General features: G+C 45.0%; 1 protein-coding gene across 2 annotated transcripts in view; it reads right to left on the reverse strand.

The window, feature by feature from the left end:
- DISP3 (dispatched RND transporter family member 3) overlaps window positions 1-19,082 on the reverse strand; it is a 43,695-nt gene extending 24,613 nt beyond the window's left edge. Inside the window, exons 1-2 of one of the 2 annotated variants that reach the window (XM_064730564.1) lie at window positions 18,820-19,082; window positions 1,094-2,030 (exon numbers count right to left, since the gene is read on the reverse strand). In XM_064730564.1, coding sequence (XP_064586634.1) covers window positions 1,094-2,021 — 928 coding nt within the window. In that variant the 5' untranslated portion in view covers window positions 2,022-2,030; window positions 18,820-19,082. The remainder of the gene's footprint in view (window positions 1-1,093; window positions 2,031-18,819) is intronic. The other variant, XM_064730563.1, reaches the window with a different exon arrangement.
- Between the last annotated feature and the right edge of the window lie 1,399 nt (window positions 19,083-20,481).

Consider the following 20,481-nt stretch of genomic DNA (forward strand, 5'->3'; position numbering starts at 1 on the left):
TACAGAGCTGGGAGGAGGAGGCAGGGTCTTTTTCCTCCTCTCCTTATAGGAATCTTTCCAGCTGGTGACTCACAAGCTGCCAGAACAGCCCACAGACCTCTTTAATCTGCTCTGTAGTGCAGGGAAGCTCATCCCTATTTGTCTTTTCAAGCCCCTGGCATTGCTCTAGTGAACCACAGCCATCTACAGGAGACAAGGGTCAGTAGAAGACATCTGTACCATGCAGGACATCCCCTCACCTGTCCCTCTCACTTGCCTGTGGGGGTCTGTGTGACCTGTGAGTGGAGCTGCAGGGTTGAAAAAGGGGCCCTGGTGCAGGAAAAGACAATTCCTCAAAGCACAGCCCAGCAGCATCTTCCTCTCCAAACAAGGCAATCACTCCTGTTAGCTGCACACCACTGACTGCCTGAACCTTGCTGGGATCTTTAGCTGGTCAGAGTGACCCCGAGAAAAGTTCCAAAGTCTCTTTTCCCAGCCCAGCACTTGAAGAATGAGTCAGGGCTCTTCATTTCTCAGTCTCAAGGTTGTTTATTGTATCTTATCTATAAAATTCTTTCTCCTGTCCTGCCAAGGTCCATCCAGCAGTTCAGTTCCAGGCACTCTGCCTGCCCCCAGGGTGGTGTTATGTCTTTATACTAAAAACTACATGTACAATGTTTACAATTACTTCCCAATACCTATCACCTATGTTAGACAGTGAGCTTCTACTCTAAACCAATCTGTAAGTGCCAACATCACAGCAGAAGATGGAGGCCAAGAAGAAGAAGGAGAAAGGCTGGACATGCCGAGATCCTTCCATCTTGTCCCCCCGGATCCCCATTCTAAAAACCCCAAAATCTACTTTTTCACCTTGTGATAAGTTCACTACCGTTCTACTTAATTCGTCATGCCTTGCAGGTTTTCATCTGAGGTTGGTAACTTGCTCCACGGGTCATAATCAAACCCACAGGGGCATTCTGGGCTCTGTGCCAGGGTCCCTGAGCCCCCTGGCAGGGGTCCTGGCTGCTCAGGACAGCCAGAAGGATGTCCTGGGTCCTGACAGAACATGAGGAGAGGCATTCCTTGAGCATGCCAGCCCTGGCCCTCAGCTCACCTTGGATGTCAGCAAGGTCTTGCCCCATGCCATCATAGTAAATCTTCCCTCCTCTCTCCGTGGGGAAGAAGTAGGTCATGAGGGAGCTGGGAGGGGAGCAGTAGGAGTAAGACCCCAGGGGCAGGTCCTTCAGGACCTCATGGGGCTTCCAGCAGAATTCACGGAAGCGAGGGTGGTCCATGATCTTGCGCTCCACCTCGTGGATGGTGACCAGGCGCTCTGTGGTGAAGATGTTGTTCTCAGCGTCGCCCCGAGCCAGGAAAATGAGCTCAATGCGCCAGTGAGCATGAGTCTGTGTGTTAGCACTGATGTAGCTGCTGGAGTAGTCCCAGCGTGGGGCTCCCCTGCCCACTCTGGAGCTCTGGTTTGCTGTGCTTGGATGGGGCTGGGGCTGCAGGGAGCTGCCCCTGCCCTGTGCGGGGCTGCGCCTCACCCGTGTGCTGACACCAAGGTGGGATGCGTTGAGGTGGAGCTGCTGGAGCTGCTCGAAGATGAGCCTCTGCAGGGTCTCTGAGGTAAAGTCAGCCAGGTCCCGGCGGTTCCTCCCCCAGGAGCCAAACTGGGATTTGAGGGCCAAGGCGAGGGCGTCGAAGCGCTGCGAGGACTCGTGGTTGCGGATCTCGAAAGCGTTGTAGGAGATGTCGATGTCCAGGGCGGGGTAGTGGAGGAACATGACGACAGCAAGCGCAGCAGGGATGGCACAGCCCAGGAAAAGGATGAAGCCAGCACAGTATGGGTTGGTGAACACCCAGCCAACAATATTCCAGAAGCCAGACATAGGCAGTGTGACACACAGGGGCCTGACTCTGCACGGGCTCTTCCCACACAGCAGAGCACCCTCACGCCTCTTCCGGGAGCTGAAGGCCACCTCTTCATCTTCCTCCTCTAGCCAGGCGTCCTGTAACAATGGGTCATCCTCTGCATCCATGTCCAGCACCTGCACACAGATAGAGAAGAGCAGTCAGTAGCAGCTTCTCACAGATAGAGAAGACCAGCAGTGGTGTCACAGGCACAGCTGTGAATCCACAGACTCGCAGCAGCAGAGCCAGGACACTCCAGTTCCCTCAGGAGGAAAGCATCACTCCTTCCAAGCCCCACAGATCTGCTGCAGCCTCTGAAACAACAGCCTTGTCATGGGGTATCCCACTCTGCCTGGCAGAGGAACCAGAGAGGGAGAAGTTCAAGTGACAGCCCCAGAGCCCAGAGCTGTGGCAGAGGAAGGCTCCAGGAGCACCAGGCAAGGAGACTGCAGGGATTCACAGTATGCTGCTCACCCTGCAGCAGCATGAACACTTAATTAGCTAACCTGGTTCTCACATCCAGGAATGGTTCATGCTACCAGGTACAAAATGCAAAGGAGTGCTGTCTTCCTCTCCTTAGAACTGCCAATAGATTTCCCCCAGCTATTTATGGCTTTGCTCCTAACCAGACCCCCAAACACAGCACCCAGCTCACAGGGCTCACCTTTCCCAGGCATCCAGTGAGTTTTCAGAGGGGTTGACATGTGCAAATGTGGTGTGCAGGTGTGGGTGTGTGTGTGCTTCTGGCTCTGTGTACACACACATGCACACTTCGTGGGGAAGATGAATACTGCTATAAATAACTGGGGGAAATCTATTTTCAATTGTAAGGAGAGGAAGATAATGCTCCTTCCTATGGCTGGTGTGTGACCCCCATCCATCACTGAGCTGCCAGGGACTGCTCCCCTTCTGCCTCTAAGGGACAGCCAAGCTAAACTCCAGTTCAAATTAGTGTAGATTGATGCTGCAGGAGCTCAGGTGTAACCTCACCCATCCCACTTGGGCAGGTTGGTGTGTACCTGCAGCTAGCTCCCCTCCACCCCTGAATTTTCTCCCTCTGCCCTGGGGAATGGAGTTAATGTGAGAATTGAAAAAGTGTATGTATTCTCTCTTTAGAAAGAGAGGTAAAGAGCCATAATAATTTCATTAGTGTAGTGTGATGCTGCAGGGGCTCAGGTATAACCTCACCCATCCCACTTGGGCAGGTTGCTGTGTACCTACAGTTACCTCCCCTCTACCCCCGACTTTTCTCCCTCTGCTCTGGGGAATGGAGTTACTGTAAGATCTGAAAAAGGATATGTATTCTCTCTTTAGAAAGAGAGGTAAAGAGCCATAATAATTTCCCATTTTATTGAGTTACTGAGGAGAAGGAGGGAAAAGATTCTTATCCTGAGACAGAAGAGCGTGCACATGACAAGAAAGGGAAATGAGGGAGAGCAACTTAAAGCAGCAGAAAAGGGATTACACCATCTTCTTTCTTAACCAAGAGCTAAATCCTCAACTCAGGGATGGGATCAGTTCTAAGGTATCTCCCTCTGATTTGTCCATCAATTGTCATGGACTGCAAACCCCAATTTGTAACATATGGGCACCTATAGTATCTGGTGTTACACTCTAGCTGCAGACTGGCACAAATTCTGGCACTGGTGTGAACTCCAGCACAGAAATTTCTGGAGAAGCCTCTGTATACACTCACATGAGAACTGAGGGAAGGATCAAGATTTGGTGTGGGACAAGGGCATGGGCAGGTGGGTGGCACCAGGACTGTGCCCAGCAGTGCCAGCCTCCCTCTGCATCCACATCTGAACCCCCTTCAGGAGAGCTGATTCAGCTCCACAGGCAGACATGGCACACTTAGCACAGCCCTTGGGACTCATCTGGCTTTGCCACCTTCCCCAGATCCTGCCTGGATCAGGATGACAGCCCATCCAACCCAAAGCATGGCAAATTGAACTGGTGGGGGAGATAAACCCTCAAATCATCCAGAAGGGGACTGAAATGCATTTTTTTTCCTGCTTGAATTTTACTCGAGGGCTGGCCTGTTTTCCCTCCATCACTTCTCATGCTATCCAGAGACTCTCAGCACTGAATCATGGCCCAATTACTTTTTCAGCTGCAGGATACACACAGAGAACTTAATCCTGCAGCCTTCATTAAAGCTCTGCCTCACTTCTGAGCGAGCTTAGCCTGCGCCAGGCTGAAAGAGGCAGAGGATTAGAGAACTCCTTGGAGCCCTGGGTCTGTTTCTTTAGAAAAGAGGCACTGATTCAGCTGCTTTGGGTAGGCATATAGATTTGTTGGGCTTCCCTCTGCCATTTCCAAAGCAAACAGGCTTCCTGCAAGCGAGATCCAGCTCAAGCCCCAACAGCCCCACAGGGGTTGTCATTCACTTGCACCCCAACCAGGGAAAACACCCATACAGCTCCCACAAGGCAGCTCTTTTCCAGTGGCATCTAGAAGAAAGGAAGTCATTGGCAAGTTGGAGAGAAGCAGTGACAGATGAGGAAGCTAATTACACCCGACCGGACTAATTAATGCTGACTTTCACATTAAAAAAATCCTCACTAGTGTTCCATTTCAATTACCCAGTTGTTCCTTCCTGCAGGAAAAAGGAAGCCTTGTGCAGCACCAAGCTAGAAAGAAAAAAGGAAAGGAAGCCCAGTACTAGAAGGGAGGGAAAGACAATTTCTGTAATAAAGGAGATTCTCATTGACAAAATAATCAGACTTCACATAGGTTTCTCCCATGTGCAGAGCATTCACAGCAGGGCTAGCAGTTTTGTGCTCCTGAAATCTTCTGGAGTTCCTACCAAAGGCAGCTTTAAGCCCCTTTGATAGCTACAAGGAGTTCCTATAAGGGGCAGAGAAATAGCCTTCATGCTTCCAAATTATCCTAAGAGCATCTGGTCCTGGTAAAAGCCACATCTCTGTGACACAGAGCTGCACACAGAACAAATGGAGGGCAGCATTAATGTGCCAAACTAAAGCAGAGCTCCACAGGGACACCAGGACACAGCACCACAGTCTGGCTCTACACTTTAATCACTGAGACTAACCCAGAAGTCTAATTTTAAAATGCATCCAAGAAGGGCTTTCTCAGGTCCCTGTTCTGTAGCATTCACATTCTCTGAAACAATCTCTTCACCCAAGATGTTTTTCCCGGGAAGCTGAGAAGCCTCAGAGAAAAAGGAAAACAATTCTTATCTCATTTGCTTCTCCTGTGTTGTGCTCACATGTGGAATGTGTTTGGAGGTTGTTTACCCACAGGTGATTGTTTCATTGCATTCTGCTGAGAGTTGTTTTCATTCTTTGGCCAACTGGGGCCAAGCTGTGTCAGGACTCTGGAAAGAGCAATGAGTTTTCATTATTATCTTTTTAGCTTTGAGTAAGTATCCTTTCTGTATTATTTAGTATAGTAAGTATTCTTAAACATAATATAGTATTATAAAATAATAAATTAGCCTTCTGAGAATATGGACTCAGATTCATCATTCTTTCCTTCATCTGGGGGCAATGCAAATACAATACCATTCTCCCTTATCAACACAGCTGTCACTGAGAGCATGGAGTCTTTTTCCAATGCAGACTACTGTTCATGAATTGTTAAACAAAACAATAGGGAGAATTAGATATTATTTTTTTCCAATTGGAAGTCTGACTTTCATAAGTCTTGCACTCCTGGAAAAGTCAAGCAGGCCATGGACACCTCACCCTGAATCTCCTGCAATACTTCTCGAAACATTGACTTAATTCAGCCACAGACCAGAAGCTGTGCCTGAGGATACAACACAGAGAGAAGCTGTTTCAGTGGGATATGAGCCCAGAGATGCACATGCTGCTCAAAAGCACTGGTTTGATCTGCTGGCTGAGCTGGCTCACCATTATTAGTTAAGCAGGTTCACTTTCCCAGTTGCAAGCACAGCACCACAACAAGCCTTTAATCTATTTTCTTTCTGTGTGCTTTGCTTTTCCCTTTCCACTTGCTTTAAATCCTTTAGTAAGATGCAGAAAAACACTGCCAGACCCCAGGCACTTTGCAGATCAGAATGATATAAGAATGCTCCAGCAGCACAGAGCTGTTGGAATTACAGTGTAATAATATAAATATGTGTTTGCTGGGAAGAAAGTTCAGCAAAATTATTTTAAATATATTTATTTATTTATTTAATATAATATTTATTTATCTATAACATATATATATAATATATGTTAATTATAATACATAATATATATTATACATTACATAGTATATATATAACATATATATTATATATCATATATATTATATATATTATATGTAATATATGTAATATATATTATATAGATAATATATATTTTAGATAGATAGATAGATAGATAGATATAGATATATAGATATAAAAGCTCTACAGTCCATAATTCCATTTGCCCACAAAAAGCAAGACAATAGGCAGGGCTGTATATAGGAAAGAGGATTATCTGATCTCAAGCTTTTATGAAATCAAGCACAGGCACATGCACCCTCATCTCTTACTGAGGTGTTCCCTTCCACTGCTGACTGTTCCACCCCTCTTCCACCTTACAGGGACTTTTAAACCCTTGCTAAGATAAGAGCAGCTGGAAACAGAAGGATCAATGATTTTAAGTGATTAGGTTCAACGATCTTTTCCAACCTAAATGATTCTCCCATCTCTCAACCAGCTTTCAGACTGGACAAAGGCTGCTTAGAGCACTCTCAGCATATGTTGAGGATCTTCTGCATGCACCCACCTGCTGTTCCAGGCTCTGACAAACACTGATTAGATCTACTCATAACTGCACGCCAAAAACAGTGTGGAAAGATTAGCTGCAAAGTCAAGCACTCACCAGTCAGGAAATGCCAAATTCAGGCCCAATACAGCATCCTTAATTTGTCCCTTTTTTGTAAATGCTCTGCAGTGTAGTTTTGCTTCCAGGCTCAGTGTCCAAGGCAAGGACTCTGGCTTCACCAGAGCATGCAGTGGATGATGCTCCCCAAACCCAGCAGGTATTCACTGCCCTGCTCTCCACTCATCATTCAGCGTGTGGCCTCACGCCTCATTTCCTGCATGCCGCTCATGCCTGCCTCACAGGCAGAATTATTAATTTCCTCGTGAGCTTTTTAACACTGCCTGTCATGACACAGTCTGAGGGCTGGAGAAACAGGGCTGAACTGAATCTTCCCCAGCATCTCGGAGAAGGAGGGGGTGGTGCAGTCTGCATCTGACAGAGGCAGGAGCTCAGGAGATGAAGGAAGAAGCAGACATTTATTTTGGGTGCTTAGTTTGACACACAAGGTACCAAATCTTTCTGAGGGCAAAAATGGGGGCTGTGGGCAACAAACCTGTGTTCTGCAAGTATAATTTGAGCTGTATCATCAAGCATAACCATCACTGTGCAATGTAACCTTTATGCTGGTGAGGGATATCCAACCTCCACAAGGAGAGCCAAATTCACACCATACACATTGTGAAAAATGCAGATTTTATGATTGGCTTTTCGCAAATATTAAAATGAATATTGTATGTGTTATGTTCGAAAGTTATGCTGTGTTAATTTTCTTAAGTAGTGTGTTAAATATAGTTTTAGTTATAACATAATGTTAAAATAGAAACTATGATATGTAAGATACTTTTTTTTTAAAAGAAAGAACTCACAGAGAGATAGCAGCCACATTTTAGCCACGTTCACTTTTTTTAGGACACCTAAATCTTTCAGAAATAAAAGAATTTATTGCTCCATTATCAGAAGAAATGAACTTCTCCCTGCCTCACTCAGTCCTGAATCAGGATTCAGAGGAAGAAGCTGACACTGACCAGACAGAATCCTGTGTTTGAATGGAATTTATGCATCATGGATGAGGTGTATGAATATGCAACAGGCTGTTGCTTTTAAGGGTTAATCCTCTGTTAACGTGGGTCCTTTTTCGGGCTTATTTTGCCCAGAAAGAAGTACCTGGACTGTCTGTAACTCTTTGTTTTTATTGTCTCATATTGTCCTAATCCAAATTGTCCAAATTTATTATTACTCTAATTATATTCCTATTTCTATAACCATTTTATTACTACTAAACATTTAAAATTTTAAAAACAAGTGATTGGCATTTTTCACACACATTACCAAAAAGAACCCAGTAAACTGCCCCAAAACACATGCTTTAAAGTACTGGAACTGTCAGTTTTCAAAAACAAAGGTCACCAAGCTTTGCTGACATCAAACCATGCATGTTCAGCGCCCTGACTCCCTGGGATTGCTGCAGAGGAATTCCTGCATGAGCACGTTGCTAACATGCTTGTCGCTGCCAAAGAAAATTAATTCCCTGATAAAATAATTTGCTCCTGGTTATTGTAACTAATGATTGTAGGTGTCAGAAGCAGCGTCTCGGATATAATCTCTCACAACATGCCTCGCAGCCCTGTGCCATGTTTACTGCTCAAGTTACTTGGCTTGTGCTGGTGATAAGCTCTGCTGTCACTCAGGTATGTGGCAATTCCAGGCTTGTGCAAACAGGTACAAGCAAGCTGAGGCTCTGATATGCTTCAGAAAAGACTTGCCTAACTGTGAAAAACGCCAATCACTTGGTTTTAAAATTTTAAAAGTTTCAAAGTAATAAAATGGTTGTAAAATAGTAATATAATTAGAGTAATAATAATTTGGACAAATTGAATTAGGACAATATAAGACAATGAATACAAAGAGTTACGGACATCCAGGTACCTCTTTCTGGGCAGCACAAGCCCGAAAAAGGACCCACGTTAACAGAGGATTAACCCTTAAAAGCAACAGCCTGTTGCATATTCATACACCTCATCCATGATGCATAAATTCCATTCAAACACAGGATTCTGTCTGGTCAGTGTCAGCTGATACCAGAGACCAAATATTAAAACTAATATTATATGTGTTATGTTAGAATGTTATGCTGTGTTAATTTTCTTAAGTAGTGTGTTAAATATAGTTTTAGGTTATAACATAATGTTAAAATAGAAACTATGCTATGTAAGATGCTTTTTTTTAAGAGAGGACTTGCAGTGAGATAGCAGCCACAGGACACCTGAATCTTTCAGAGAAAAAGAATTTATTGCTCCATTATCAGAAGAAACGAACTTCTCCCTGCCTTGCTCAGCCCTGAAGATGCTGTCAGGATTCAGAGGAAGAAGCTGACACTGCCCAGACAGAATCCTGTGTTTGAATGGAATTTATGCATCATGGATGAGGTGTATGAATATGCAACAGGCTGTTGCTTTTAAGGGTTAATCCTCTGTAAATGTGGGTCCTTTTTCGGGCTTATTTTGCCCAGAAAGAGGTACCCGGACATCCCTAACTCTTTGTTATTATTGTCTCATATTGTCCTAATCCAAATAGTCCAAAATTTTTATTACTCTTATTATTAATATATTTATTATAAATTTATTATAATTAGTTATTCTATTACTCTTATTATATTACTATTTTTATAACCATTTTATTACTATTAAACATTTAAATTTTTGAAAACAAGTGACTGGCATTTTTCACACACATTACCAAAAAGAACCCAGTAAATTGCCCCAAAACACAAGCTTTAAAGTACTGGAACTGTCACTTTTCAAAAACAAAGGTCACCAAGATTTGCTGACATCAACCCATGCATGTTTAGTGCCCTGACTCCCTGGGATTGCTGCCGAGGAATTCCAACCTGTCCTGCCAGACCTCCTTGCCAAGCACAGCACAGGCAGCTGTTCCAGCTCCAGTTCTTGCCACTCCAACTTAAAAAGTACAATGAGGTTAAAAGAAAATGTTAGAGATGCTCCACCTGAATGAAGAGTGTATTTAGCCAGCTCTGCTCGCTGTGCTCTGACCTGAGGAACAGGCACAAAGTCCCACTTGCAGGTGTCACATCATGCAGGTCACAGTGTCTCACTCCAGGTGCTCCCCATTTTGATCTAATGTATCTAAAAGGTCTTATTTTTCACTGCTACAATTTACTGCCATCAGAAAATAACAGATTTGGAAGAGGAAGGTTGTAAGGCTGCAATCTGCGGTGAGGACACAGTTCATTTTTCTTTTATTTTTATTTTATTTTAGCCACATTCACTTTTTCAGCAGGGCTTTCCACACACCAGTATGAGAGGAATGGGGGATCTGTAGCACTCTCCCAAATGAGGGAACAGCAGGAATACTGAAATAACTTGTGCACCATTCCAGCTCCATGCACTGAGCTGATGTCATCTGTGGCACAGACACAGTCTCTTCTATTTCTCAGAATGTGAGGGTGGATTCTGGGAGGAATTTATCCTGACAGTCACTACAGCTGAGTGAGAATAACTGCAGCAAACCACATGGAAAACTAACTACTGGATCAGGAAGGACTCACTGAGCAGCTTGCAGCTGCCTGAAAAGTGGGATCTGAACAGGTTATGTCTTTTTTACCTTCCACACTTTTTCTCCCAAACAGAGGCAGCTACCTGCGCTCCTCCCATGCAAACCCAGAGCTTGTGGAATTACTATTTCACTGCTATTTCACCTTCCAAGAATCAGTGAGAAATCTGGAAGCAGATGAGCAATATCCAGAGGCTGAGGAGCCTCCAGTGCCACACAGCTCACTGGTCCAGAGCAGGACCTGGGCAAGCACAAGGTTTTTCAGAGCAGAAGGAAAACTTCTTAAGGGAAAGATGTGAAGACAAGACAAGCAGCCTGAGTGCCTGAGCAGCAGGTCAGCAGATCCCCTGCCAGCACAATGAGTTAAAGCTTACTGCCAGCTGCACCAGCCATGCAGAAACTCACATTAAATATTACAACAGCTCAATAAGCACAGCCCTGCACACCATTAGCAGAGGAGGGGGCAGGGATTCAGAATAAGCAAACAGGCTTTGATGACACGTTCATTTCAGATGTGAAAAATGCCAATCAATTGTTTTTAAAATTTTAAAAATTTAATAGTAATAAAATGGTTATAAAAATAGGAATATTATTAGAGTAGTAATAATTGGGACAATTTGGATTAGGACAATATGAGACAATAGAAACAAAGAGTTATGGACAGTCCAGGTACCTCTTTCTGGGCAGCACAAGCCCGAAAAAGGACCCACGTTAACAGAGGATTAACCCTTAAAGGCAACAGCCTGTTGCATATTCATACACCTCATCCATGATGCATAAATTCCATTCAAACACAGGATTCTGTCTGGGCAGTGTCAGCTTCTTCCTCTGAATCCTAACCAGCGTTTTCATGGCTGAGCAAGGCAGGAAGAAGTTCATTTCTTCTGATAATGGAGCAATAAATTCTCTTTCTCTGAAAGATTTAGGTGTCCTGTGGCTCCTACCTTGCTGTGAGTTCTTTCTTTAAAAAGAAGCATCTTACATAGCATAGTTTCTATTTTAACATTATGTTATAACCTAAAACTATATTTAACACACTACTTAAGAAAATTAACACAGCATCACTTTCTGACATAACACATATAATATTCATTTTAATATTTGCGAAAAGCCAACCATAAAATACGCATTTTTCACATCAGAGAAAGTCCAGGATGCTTCCTAATACAAACAAGAGACACCGGGGGCTGGCTCCTGTTAGTCACAGTGCAAGGGAGGGAAATGTTGCTTGCAACAGCTCCCAGAAGCTGCCAGTGGAGCCACGTCTCCAGGATACAGATTCAGGCCACCAGAACTGAGCTGAGCCAGCAGGAATGTCCCTCCTCTCTGCTCCCTTCTCCTCCCTCCCAGCACAGACCCGGGAGTCTGATCTGAAGCAGCTCAGAAAGAGGCAAACATCACCATTGTCCTTATTCCTTTTCTACCACCAAAGATGCAGAGATCCACAGGCACAGGAGCTGCTGTGAGTGGCAAGCAGCCAACCCAAAGGGACAAAAATACCCCCTGGAAGGATCAAAGCATTTCAGCCGCTTCTTACTCCATCCCACACTCTCAGACAGATGTTCACAGGGCGAGATGCTACTTGTGCTATCTCTAAGGACTAAGTCCTGCAGTTAAAACACAAAAATGAAAGAAATATTTGGGGCTGTGCTGTTAGTTTTTCCAGCTTTCCTGAGGCAAAGCACATCATCCGCTCTGAATTGCTCTCATATTTTGGAGTTTGAGATTTCTATCCTTTCACAACCTGCCTTGTTCTAAAGACTCCTGGGATTCCCCTTCACAAGGAGACACAGACAATTTTTGAAAAGACATTTGTAAATTGATTTTCAAAAGGACACACTGCACAGCCCTGTGTGGTTGTGGAACTGTGTCTGGCCCTCTGAAAACCAGGCTGCTGGCTGAGTACAAGCGGAAAGTAACTGAAGGCACTTCCCAAATCAGATAAAGAAATGGAAATGCAAACAGCACCAGGATCTGCAACATAACCAAATAAATGAGCATGTAGGCAGGGTGGTGTACATGCAGGAACTAATTTAGCTGCATAGAAGCCAAGATTTGGGTCCAGAAGGAATTATCACCCTCACAACACATCAGACAAGGTACTGCAAGAGGTCTGTAAAGAAGATGTCATAAAAAACTTATTTGTCTGCTACTTACAGTAGAGCTCCCTGTTATTGGAATCTAAACAAGGCCAGATGCTTTCCTGTGCCACTTACACACAAACCCATGCTATGAACTCTGCAGTCTCTGTGAGGAAACGTGCATCAAGGAACTGGCTCCAGACAGATTTACAGGAATGAAGCTTTGCTTCTTTGGCATAAGCACTGCCACAGGGGACGAAACATTTACCTGCTGATATATCTTGTTTCCAGTTGTCATAGACTGGTGTTTTACAGCTCCCTGTGATGCTGCAGCTTTTCTATCAGGATTTGTGCACAAGCACATTGATAACCAGAGACAAGCATGCAATGGACCAAAGACCACTCCAGACCACAGCTCAGCTGCCCATCTGTCACTGTCATATTTTCTAGAAAAATCCCTTTGTCAGAATTTCTTTTCCTGGGAAGCTGAGAAGCCTCAGAGAAAAATGAAAACAATAATTATCTCATTGCTTCTCCTGTGTTTTGCTGCTTTGGAGAGTGTTTATCCAACATGTGACTTGTTTTTATTTAATGACCAATCACAGTCCAGCTGTGTCAGGACCCTGGAGAGCAACAAGTTTTTCATTATTATCTTTCTAGCCTTCTTAGAGTATCCTTTCTCTATTCTTTAGTATATTTTTAGTATAGCATAATATGATATGATATGATATGATATGATATGATATGATATGATATGAGCCTTCTAAGAACATGGAGTCACATTCATCATCTCCTTCCTGCCACATGGGAATCTGAAAATAACCCCATCCATCTCTCAGCCCTGTGTGAAGGGGCAGAGCTGAGAAGCAAGGGTTAGGATGGGGAGAAAAAGAAGGGATGGCCTTGGAAATAAAATTCAGTTTGGATGTGGAAAGAAATGGCTTGCAGCATATACATCAGACTGTACCTTTGAAGCTTGTTTTTCCAACCTGTATTTTCTCCTGTTAATGGTGTAACATTCCAGTTATTAATCTTTTCTGGTTCTCAGGGCTATAAAATCATGACTCAATAGCCATGCTCAGACCTCAGAAAGCTTCCCTTAGGTGCTGCAGAGGACGGTCAATGACAGTATAACAGGTCATAAATAACATTCAGCTGGGTGCTAGTGCTGACAGTTGTTGTAGCCCACGCCTGAAGCACACTGCTACCAATGGGAAAATTTACAAACTCACACGTAGTTAAGCTTTGCTGAAACATATCCTGGACGGGGGTCAATGGAAAGTCTTTTGCTGACTTCACTTAGAGCTGGATTAAGCATTTATGCTGTCTCCTCCATACTCCTGAATTATTCATGATGGGCCAGACACTGCAATCCATACCCACACTGCACTTAATCTGTCCTTTAAATTGATTTGCATTAGTCTGAGTCACAGGCACCACAGCCTTCCTCTTTAACAGTCTCACAGAAGGCAGCAGAGCTATTCATGAAATGAGGCGCTGCTCTGAAAGAGGAGAGGCAGGATCCAGCCCTCAGCAAAGGCAAGGACAGAACTGAGAGAAAATTCACCCTGGTGAAGGTACAACAAGATGAATGAACTCAGGTAAATCTGTGTTCAATCAATCTTTTAAATTAAAGAGACAGCCTGTTCTGCAGTATCACGGGTGTGAAAAACGTTTTTGTGATTCGTGTCAACTGGCAATGGAATCAGCAAATGCTTCTATCTGCTGTGTCAAAAGCAGATCCTAGTTCCTTGGAAAACTACAAAGAACAGTTTTGAAACTTTCTGACTGAATAGGCAAATAAAGCATTGAAACAGAAAAAGTATATTAGAATAAAGAGATGAGGTAGCAAGACGACTGATGCTTAGAATAAAATAGAGGAAGCTGTGGGAAAGCTAAAGGGATATTGCAACGAATGCTTAAGTATAATAAAAAGCTTGATGCACTTGTCAAAATCATGTAGCAGACACCAGTAAGGCCTCCCTCCAGATGGCCACAAGAAGGACAGGAAGCCAACAACCACCTGGAAAGATTATGAAATTGCTGATCCCACTTTATTGATATTTGCTGATTTGGACTAACATAAGCACACTGGAAAATGCTTTGTAGGCTTAAAAACAGTATATATACTATGGTGAACTTGCAGTGGTGTGTGTCATGAGTGGAGCAGTGACTCCCCGGCCACCCAGTGCTGCTTGATTGCTTTTTTTAAAATAAAAGATACAGAATTAAAATTTGGTTTGGTTATCAAAATTGTATATGAATGGGGGAGATTAAGTTCTAGAAATGAATATTTCATTGCTCAGCTTCATCACGAGGTCTGAAAACACATTCACAGAGCCAAAGACAGTTTTCACACACACCTTTGGAGGACTGCTTACCTCTCTGAAGAGAGACAAACAGCGAGGTGTGTGGAAAGGAAGAAAGCAAAGGACATTGCTAAAAATAGGTTAGAAACTGTTGTAAAATAGTTGATAGATCGTTAAGTGTGTACTGTTAGTTTGGTTGTTATATTGTAAAAGGGGTTAAAAGGGCAGTTATAAGAAATAAAGTACTCAATGTACCATAGAGGACACAGTCTCAAGCTACGTCAGGAAAGGTATAGGTTGGATATTAGGAAAAAATTTTTCACCAAAAGAATAATAAAGCACTGGAATGCTCTTCCCAGGGAGGTGGTAGAATCTCCATCTCTGGAAGTGTTTATAAAAAGCCTGGACATGGCACTTGGTACTAGAGTCTGGTTGAGGTGTTGGGGCATGGGTTGGACTCGATGATTGGACTCATTATTCTGTGATTCTGTGAGAACACAGCTCAGTAAAGTGCAGCAGGAGCCAGCCTGGACAGAACTGTAATGGCCAATCAAGCACCTTAAACCTTCATGCGAATGAAAGATCCAAACAGAAACCAATCCAAGGGACAAAAACAGGATAAAAAAGGACATCTGAGCCAGGGAATTTGTGCCATTCCCCTGGGACATCGGGGCCATCGCTGCTGAAGGAGCGGAGGGAACGCTCTTGCCTGGCTCGGGCCTCCTGCTTTAGGCCTTTCTTTTATTATAATAAATCCTGAGATCACTTCAGTACCAGGAACCTGCTCTCATTTTTATCAGACATCTTCTGCTCTTCCTGACTGGCACAAAAGCAATAAAAAGTGCACAAATAGGTGAGAGGCACCCCCTCAGTGGAAACTCCTTCCTCCCAGGAACCAGGCCCTCAGGCCTCACTCCTCGCTCTGATCCTGAAATCCCCTCCAGCTGCTCAAATCACAGATAAACTCTCACCATGGGAGAGCAGCTTACCTCTAAGTTTCACTACTAAACCCAAATTTATACTCTGATACCTCTAAACAAACAATGGATTAAAAAAATAAGCCAATCAGGTAAGTAAAAGGAGAAATATTTTGCCACTACACTGAGAAATATAATGGGATTTGATTTTTTAGAATGAATGAATTTGTTCAGTTCTCATTTATGTTAGCGCTTGATAAGATTAGAGGATTAAACCAATTGTATGCTAAATATTTTGTGCTGAAGAGAGCTTCTCATGCACAGAAACCACAGCAGCATTACCCAGAGACTCTGCGACTCACAGGGGGACCTGTTCAAACTTCAGAAATAAAAATCACAGCTTATCCAGATTTTCCACATGCACCCGGGTATGAACTTCTATCCCACTCCAGTTTCACTCAAGCTTATTTATTAAGTACTCATACCCAACAGGCAAGTCTTTGTATAAGCTGCACTTATCTTGGAGCACTGGCATCACAAGAGGATTACAGATGTGCTGTGGCTTTTTTGGATGCAAAATGTTAGCATCTTGTGCATACCCTCTCCCTGTGCCAAACTGAAATGCACCCATCCTATCACTCTCATGTCATTTGATTACATACACACACATCACAGCCACCCCATAAACTCCTGCAAAATACAGCTTGTCAACAACACTTCATTTGCAGTTCAGAAATTACAGATACAAAAGGGGTCAGAGTTTTCCTGTAACTTAACTGCTGCTTCTGTTGGTGTGACAAAGGCATTTGTGATGTTTAATTCATTAATGCTGAAAAAAACCACAAGATCTTGGGAGGCACAGCCAAGGACACACTAGATATTGAAAGAAGTTTTAGCACCTAGCAAACACATTTCCCCCAAACATTAAAAATTAACAGCAATTTTAACAGTGTGAAATCCCTCATTTATGTGCCCCCAAATGACAAAGAGCCAGTCAGATATTGCCACCTTGACTCCCTGTAAGTGCCCTATTCTACAACAAGGGTGTTTGTCAGTATAGCTAAAAACACCACACTATAGCCAGTGAGGGAAATCTGGACTGAGTAAAAGTGACTTCAGCTTGTGTTTAGGGTTGTGGTTTGGGGTTTTTTCCTACCCCTGAGGATGAATTTGCCCTGTACATTGCAGAAACTGAATCACAGTGGTCACCACTGTGGGCAGTTGGAGATTGGACGATGCTGATGCTTCTTCCCAAATGCCAGCCCAGTTCTCACATATTACACTGCTCCACACTGCTCTGGGCCATTGGTCCCTCAGCTTTCCCCTTGTGTCTCTAGGTGAAAGGGACACAAATGCAGATGGGTAGTCTCCCCTTAAATAATTTTCCTATTAGACAAGCATTCTCTCTCTGTAGAGGAACATTTTCCCCATGGGAATATTGCAGGTATGCACAGGGCCAGCAGGAAGAAAGGAAGAATGGATCTTTTATCATATTAAGCATTACCATTTCAGCTTTGTTGTCTTTTTCACCAGCTCAGTTCGGTTTTATTCCAGGCTTAGGGAATCAAGCTATAAGGCTCCAAGGGGTAAAGAGACTAGTTTGATGAGTCTAACCTCTAAAGATGCATGCAGGGTGATAAAAGAAGTGAAATATCTTCCTTCAATACAGTTGTTGTGTTGCTAGGTTTCCATCTAGATACACAGTCTAAAAGAGCAATTAAAGGAAGCTGGTGCTGTGGATTCTATCTTTATCAACACTTCACAAGGTTACTGGTGAGAAAGAAACAAAAATATTGTCCCCAAGCAAAGTTGCTCTGATGAGAACAGACAGCTAGTTTCAAAAGCTTACACAAATTTTCATGGGGAAATTGTTATCAAGAGCCTGAGTTTCTAAGGTAGCAAATTTTATGTGCATCAGGATGTGGCTTTGAGAGCAGAAGGTCTGTGTGTTTATTTGTCATTTGAATTGCTCTTCCAAAGCACAAGTCCTCACCCCACTCAGCTAGCCTGTCTTGCTGCAGCAGACGAGGACATCAGCCTGGTTTTAAAAGAACTTATTTGTTTGTCCGTTACATTAAACACCAGCAGACTCTGCACAGCTGTCAAAATACTATTCTAATCATTGCATAAATGAAGGTTGTTAACCAGCATGCTGCTATGCCTGTGCACAAAACAAAGGTGCCAGTGACACAGGATGCATCAACAAGGTCCCACACGCGCCTGAGGGACCCACCACCACTTCCAGCTTTGTCTGGCCTGGAATTTTTCAGTTTCACTCAGCTCCCAGTCTCTCAAGTGCTCTTAAATACTTGGGCAATAGCAAGACCCCTGCTCGTTTGGCTTATCATATCACCAAGGAATAAACAGAAGAGATTCTTTCCTCCAGGACAGCGGCTGCTTTACTGGCACATCTTTGGAGACCACCTGAATGGCAAGAGCCGTAAGGACCAAGCTAAGTTGGGACTGTTGCTAAGCAATGAAATGTCCTTATTAAGTGGTGCAGTGTTTTTAGACGGGAAAAGTCCATTTCTACACAAGCTGGTATAAAACAGGAAGGTTCCCTTACATGCACTAGTTACATGATGCTCTTTATATCTTTTGGGCACTGAGCAGATGAAGATCCTGCCTGGCTGGACCTGCTAACACCCCTGGGTACAGCCAATACCCCAGTGACTCTGCCAAGCGTCCGTGAAGCCAGGGACACAAAGCTGCTCAGTTCTGGCACCCAACTTTTCCCCCAGGAGAGCAGCCCGGCTGCAGGCGCAGCTCAATCAGCTCGTTATAGAGGCATCCTCCCGGGAAACGATCTCCCTGTGCATATTCATGAACTATCCACAGCTTCCAGCGAGAGTTGGCTAAACACACAGCTGAGGGGGGTTTAGCTGCTGGATTCCCAGGGGGTTAGAAAAAAGGGGAAAGGGGAAGAAAAAAAAAAAGGGAAAGGGGAAGAAAAAAGGGAAAGGGGAAGAAAAAAGGGAAAGGGGAATGGGAGAGACAGAGAGTAAAAAAAAAATATAATAAAATAAAAAAAAACATAGTCACACAACACCAAAAAAAAAAAAATAGGCACGATTGCAAGCGGCTGTCTTTAAGCATTGCGGGACCGGGGAGCCCGACCGATACCCCAGTCCAAGCCCCCCGAGCAGAACCGAACGCTGAGAGCCGCCGGCGGACAGAGCATCACGACAGACGGGCTGAGCTCCCGGACTCCCAGAACCTCGCAGACCCGCGGGGCCGCGGAACCGCGGAACGCATCGCTCACCTCGGCCCCGCCGGGCTCCGCTCCGCCGATGATCGCTGCAGCGGCGGCGCCGGTCCCGCAGCCCCGACCCGGCCCCGCCGCCGCTCCTTGGGACGCCGCGGCCGCCGTGGGCGGAAGGGCGGGCGGGCGGAAGGGCGGCCGGCAGTGCCTGCCGTGTGCCGAGCCGAGCAAAGCCGTGCGGTGCGGTGCTGTGCGGAGCTGCGGGGCTGCCGCCGCCCCGCCGGGCTGCGGGCGGCGCTGTGGCCGCACTACAAACCGCGGATATAAACCAAAGCAACCATATCAATCATATAACCCATATCAACCATATACACCATATTAACCATATCAACCATATAAACCGTGCCCCGTGCGCGGCCCCCGGTGCGGCGGTGCCGGACGGACACGCAGCCCCGGTGCGGAGTGCAGCCGCACCGCAGGGCCCGGTACCGCCGGGCAGGGCGGACCGGCGCTCAGGAACGTGCCCCGGTGCCAGCCCGCCCTGCGGAACTGCTCAGCGGACAGGGCAGGTAACGGGGGAGCTGTGGGTGCCCGTGTCCCCCCCAGGATGCGGGTCCCTGTGTCCCCTCCGGGATGCGGGACCACCGGGACTGCCCTGCCCGTCCGCCCGCAGAGGGAGCCCTGAGTTTGCAGGCTGCCCTTTGGAGAGGGATGCTGATCCCTCCTGTGACTCCAGCATGGGGATGGGAGTCCGGCTCTGCCCCCACCCCGAGACCGGGCCCGTCTTGGGACAGAAACTACCAGAAACTTTTGCAGCACTTGGCCTGTTAAAATAGGTTAGAAACTGCTGTAAAATAGTTGATCGTTAAGCATGTACTGTTAGTTTGGTTGTTATGTTGTAAAAGGGGTTAAAAGGGTAGTTATAAGAAATCCGGTACTCCATGTACCATAGAGGACACAGGCTCAAGCTACATCACGGAAGGCACAGGTTGGATATTAGGAAAAAATTTTTCACCAAAAGAATAATAAAGTACTGGAATGCTCTTCCCAGGGAGGGGTAGAATCACCATCTCTGGATGTGCTTAAAAAGCCTGGACTTGGCACTTGGTGCTAGAGTCTGGTTGAGGTTTTAGGGCACAGGTTGGACTCGATGATCTTAGAGGTCTCTTCCAACCTCATTATTCTGTGATTCTGTGAGAACACACCTCAGTAAAGTGCACCACGAGCCAGCCTGGACAGAACTGTAATGGCCAATCAAGCACCTTAAACCTTCATGCAAATGAAGGATCCAAACAGAAACCAATCCAAAGGGACACAAAACAGGATAAAAAGGGGCTCCTGACCCAGGGAAGCTGTGCTGTTCCCTGGCACATCGGGCACATCGCTGCTGAGGGAGCCCCAGTGCCGGCGCTGCAGCTCCTGCCCAGCCCGGGCCCTCTTGCTTTAGGCCTTTCTTTTATTATAATAAATGCTGAAATCACTTCAGTACCCCTTGCTTTAGGCCTTTCTTTTTATTATAATAAATGCTGAAATCACTTCAGTACCCCTTGCTTTAAGCCTTTCTTTTTATTATAATAAATGCTGAAATCACTTTAGTACCAGTAGCCTGATCTCGTTTTTATCAGGTCGGTGCTGCAGGTCCAGCCCATCTTAGAGCCAGGGCTTTGGGAAGAACTTATGAGTATTCACTGGTGCCCTCACTGCTAGATAAGTGCTCTATAT

Source organism: Zonotrichia leucophrys, chromosome 21 (genome assembly GCF_028769735.1).
Source record: "Zonotrichia leucophrys gambelii isolate GWCS_2022_RI chromosome 21, RI_Zleu_2.0, whole genome shotgun sequence".
NCBI lineage: Eukaryota > Metazoa > Chordata > Aves > Passeriformes > Passerellidae > Zonotrichia > Zonotrichia leucophrys.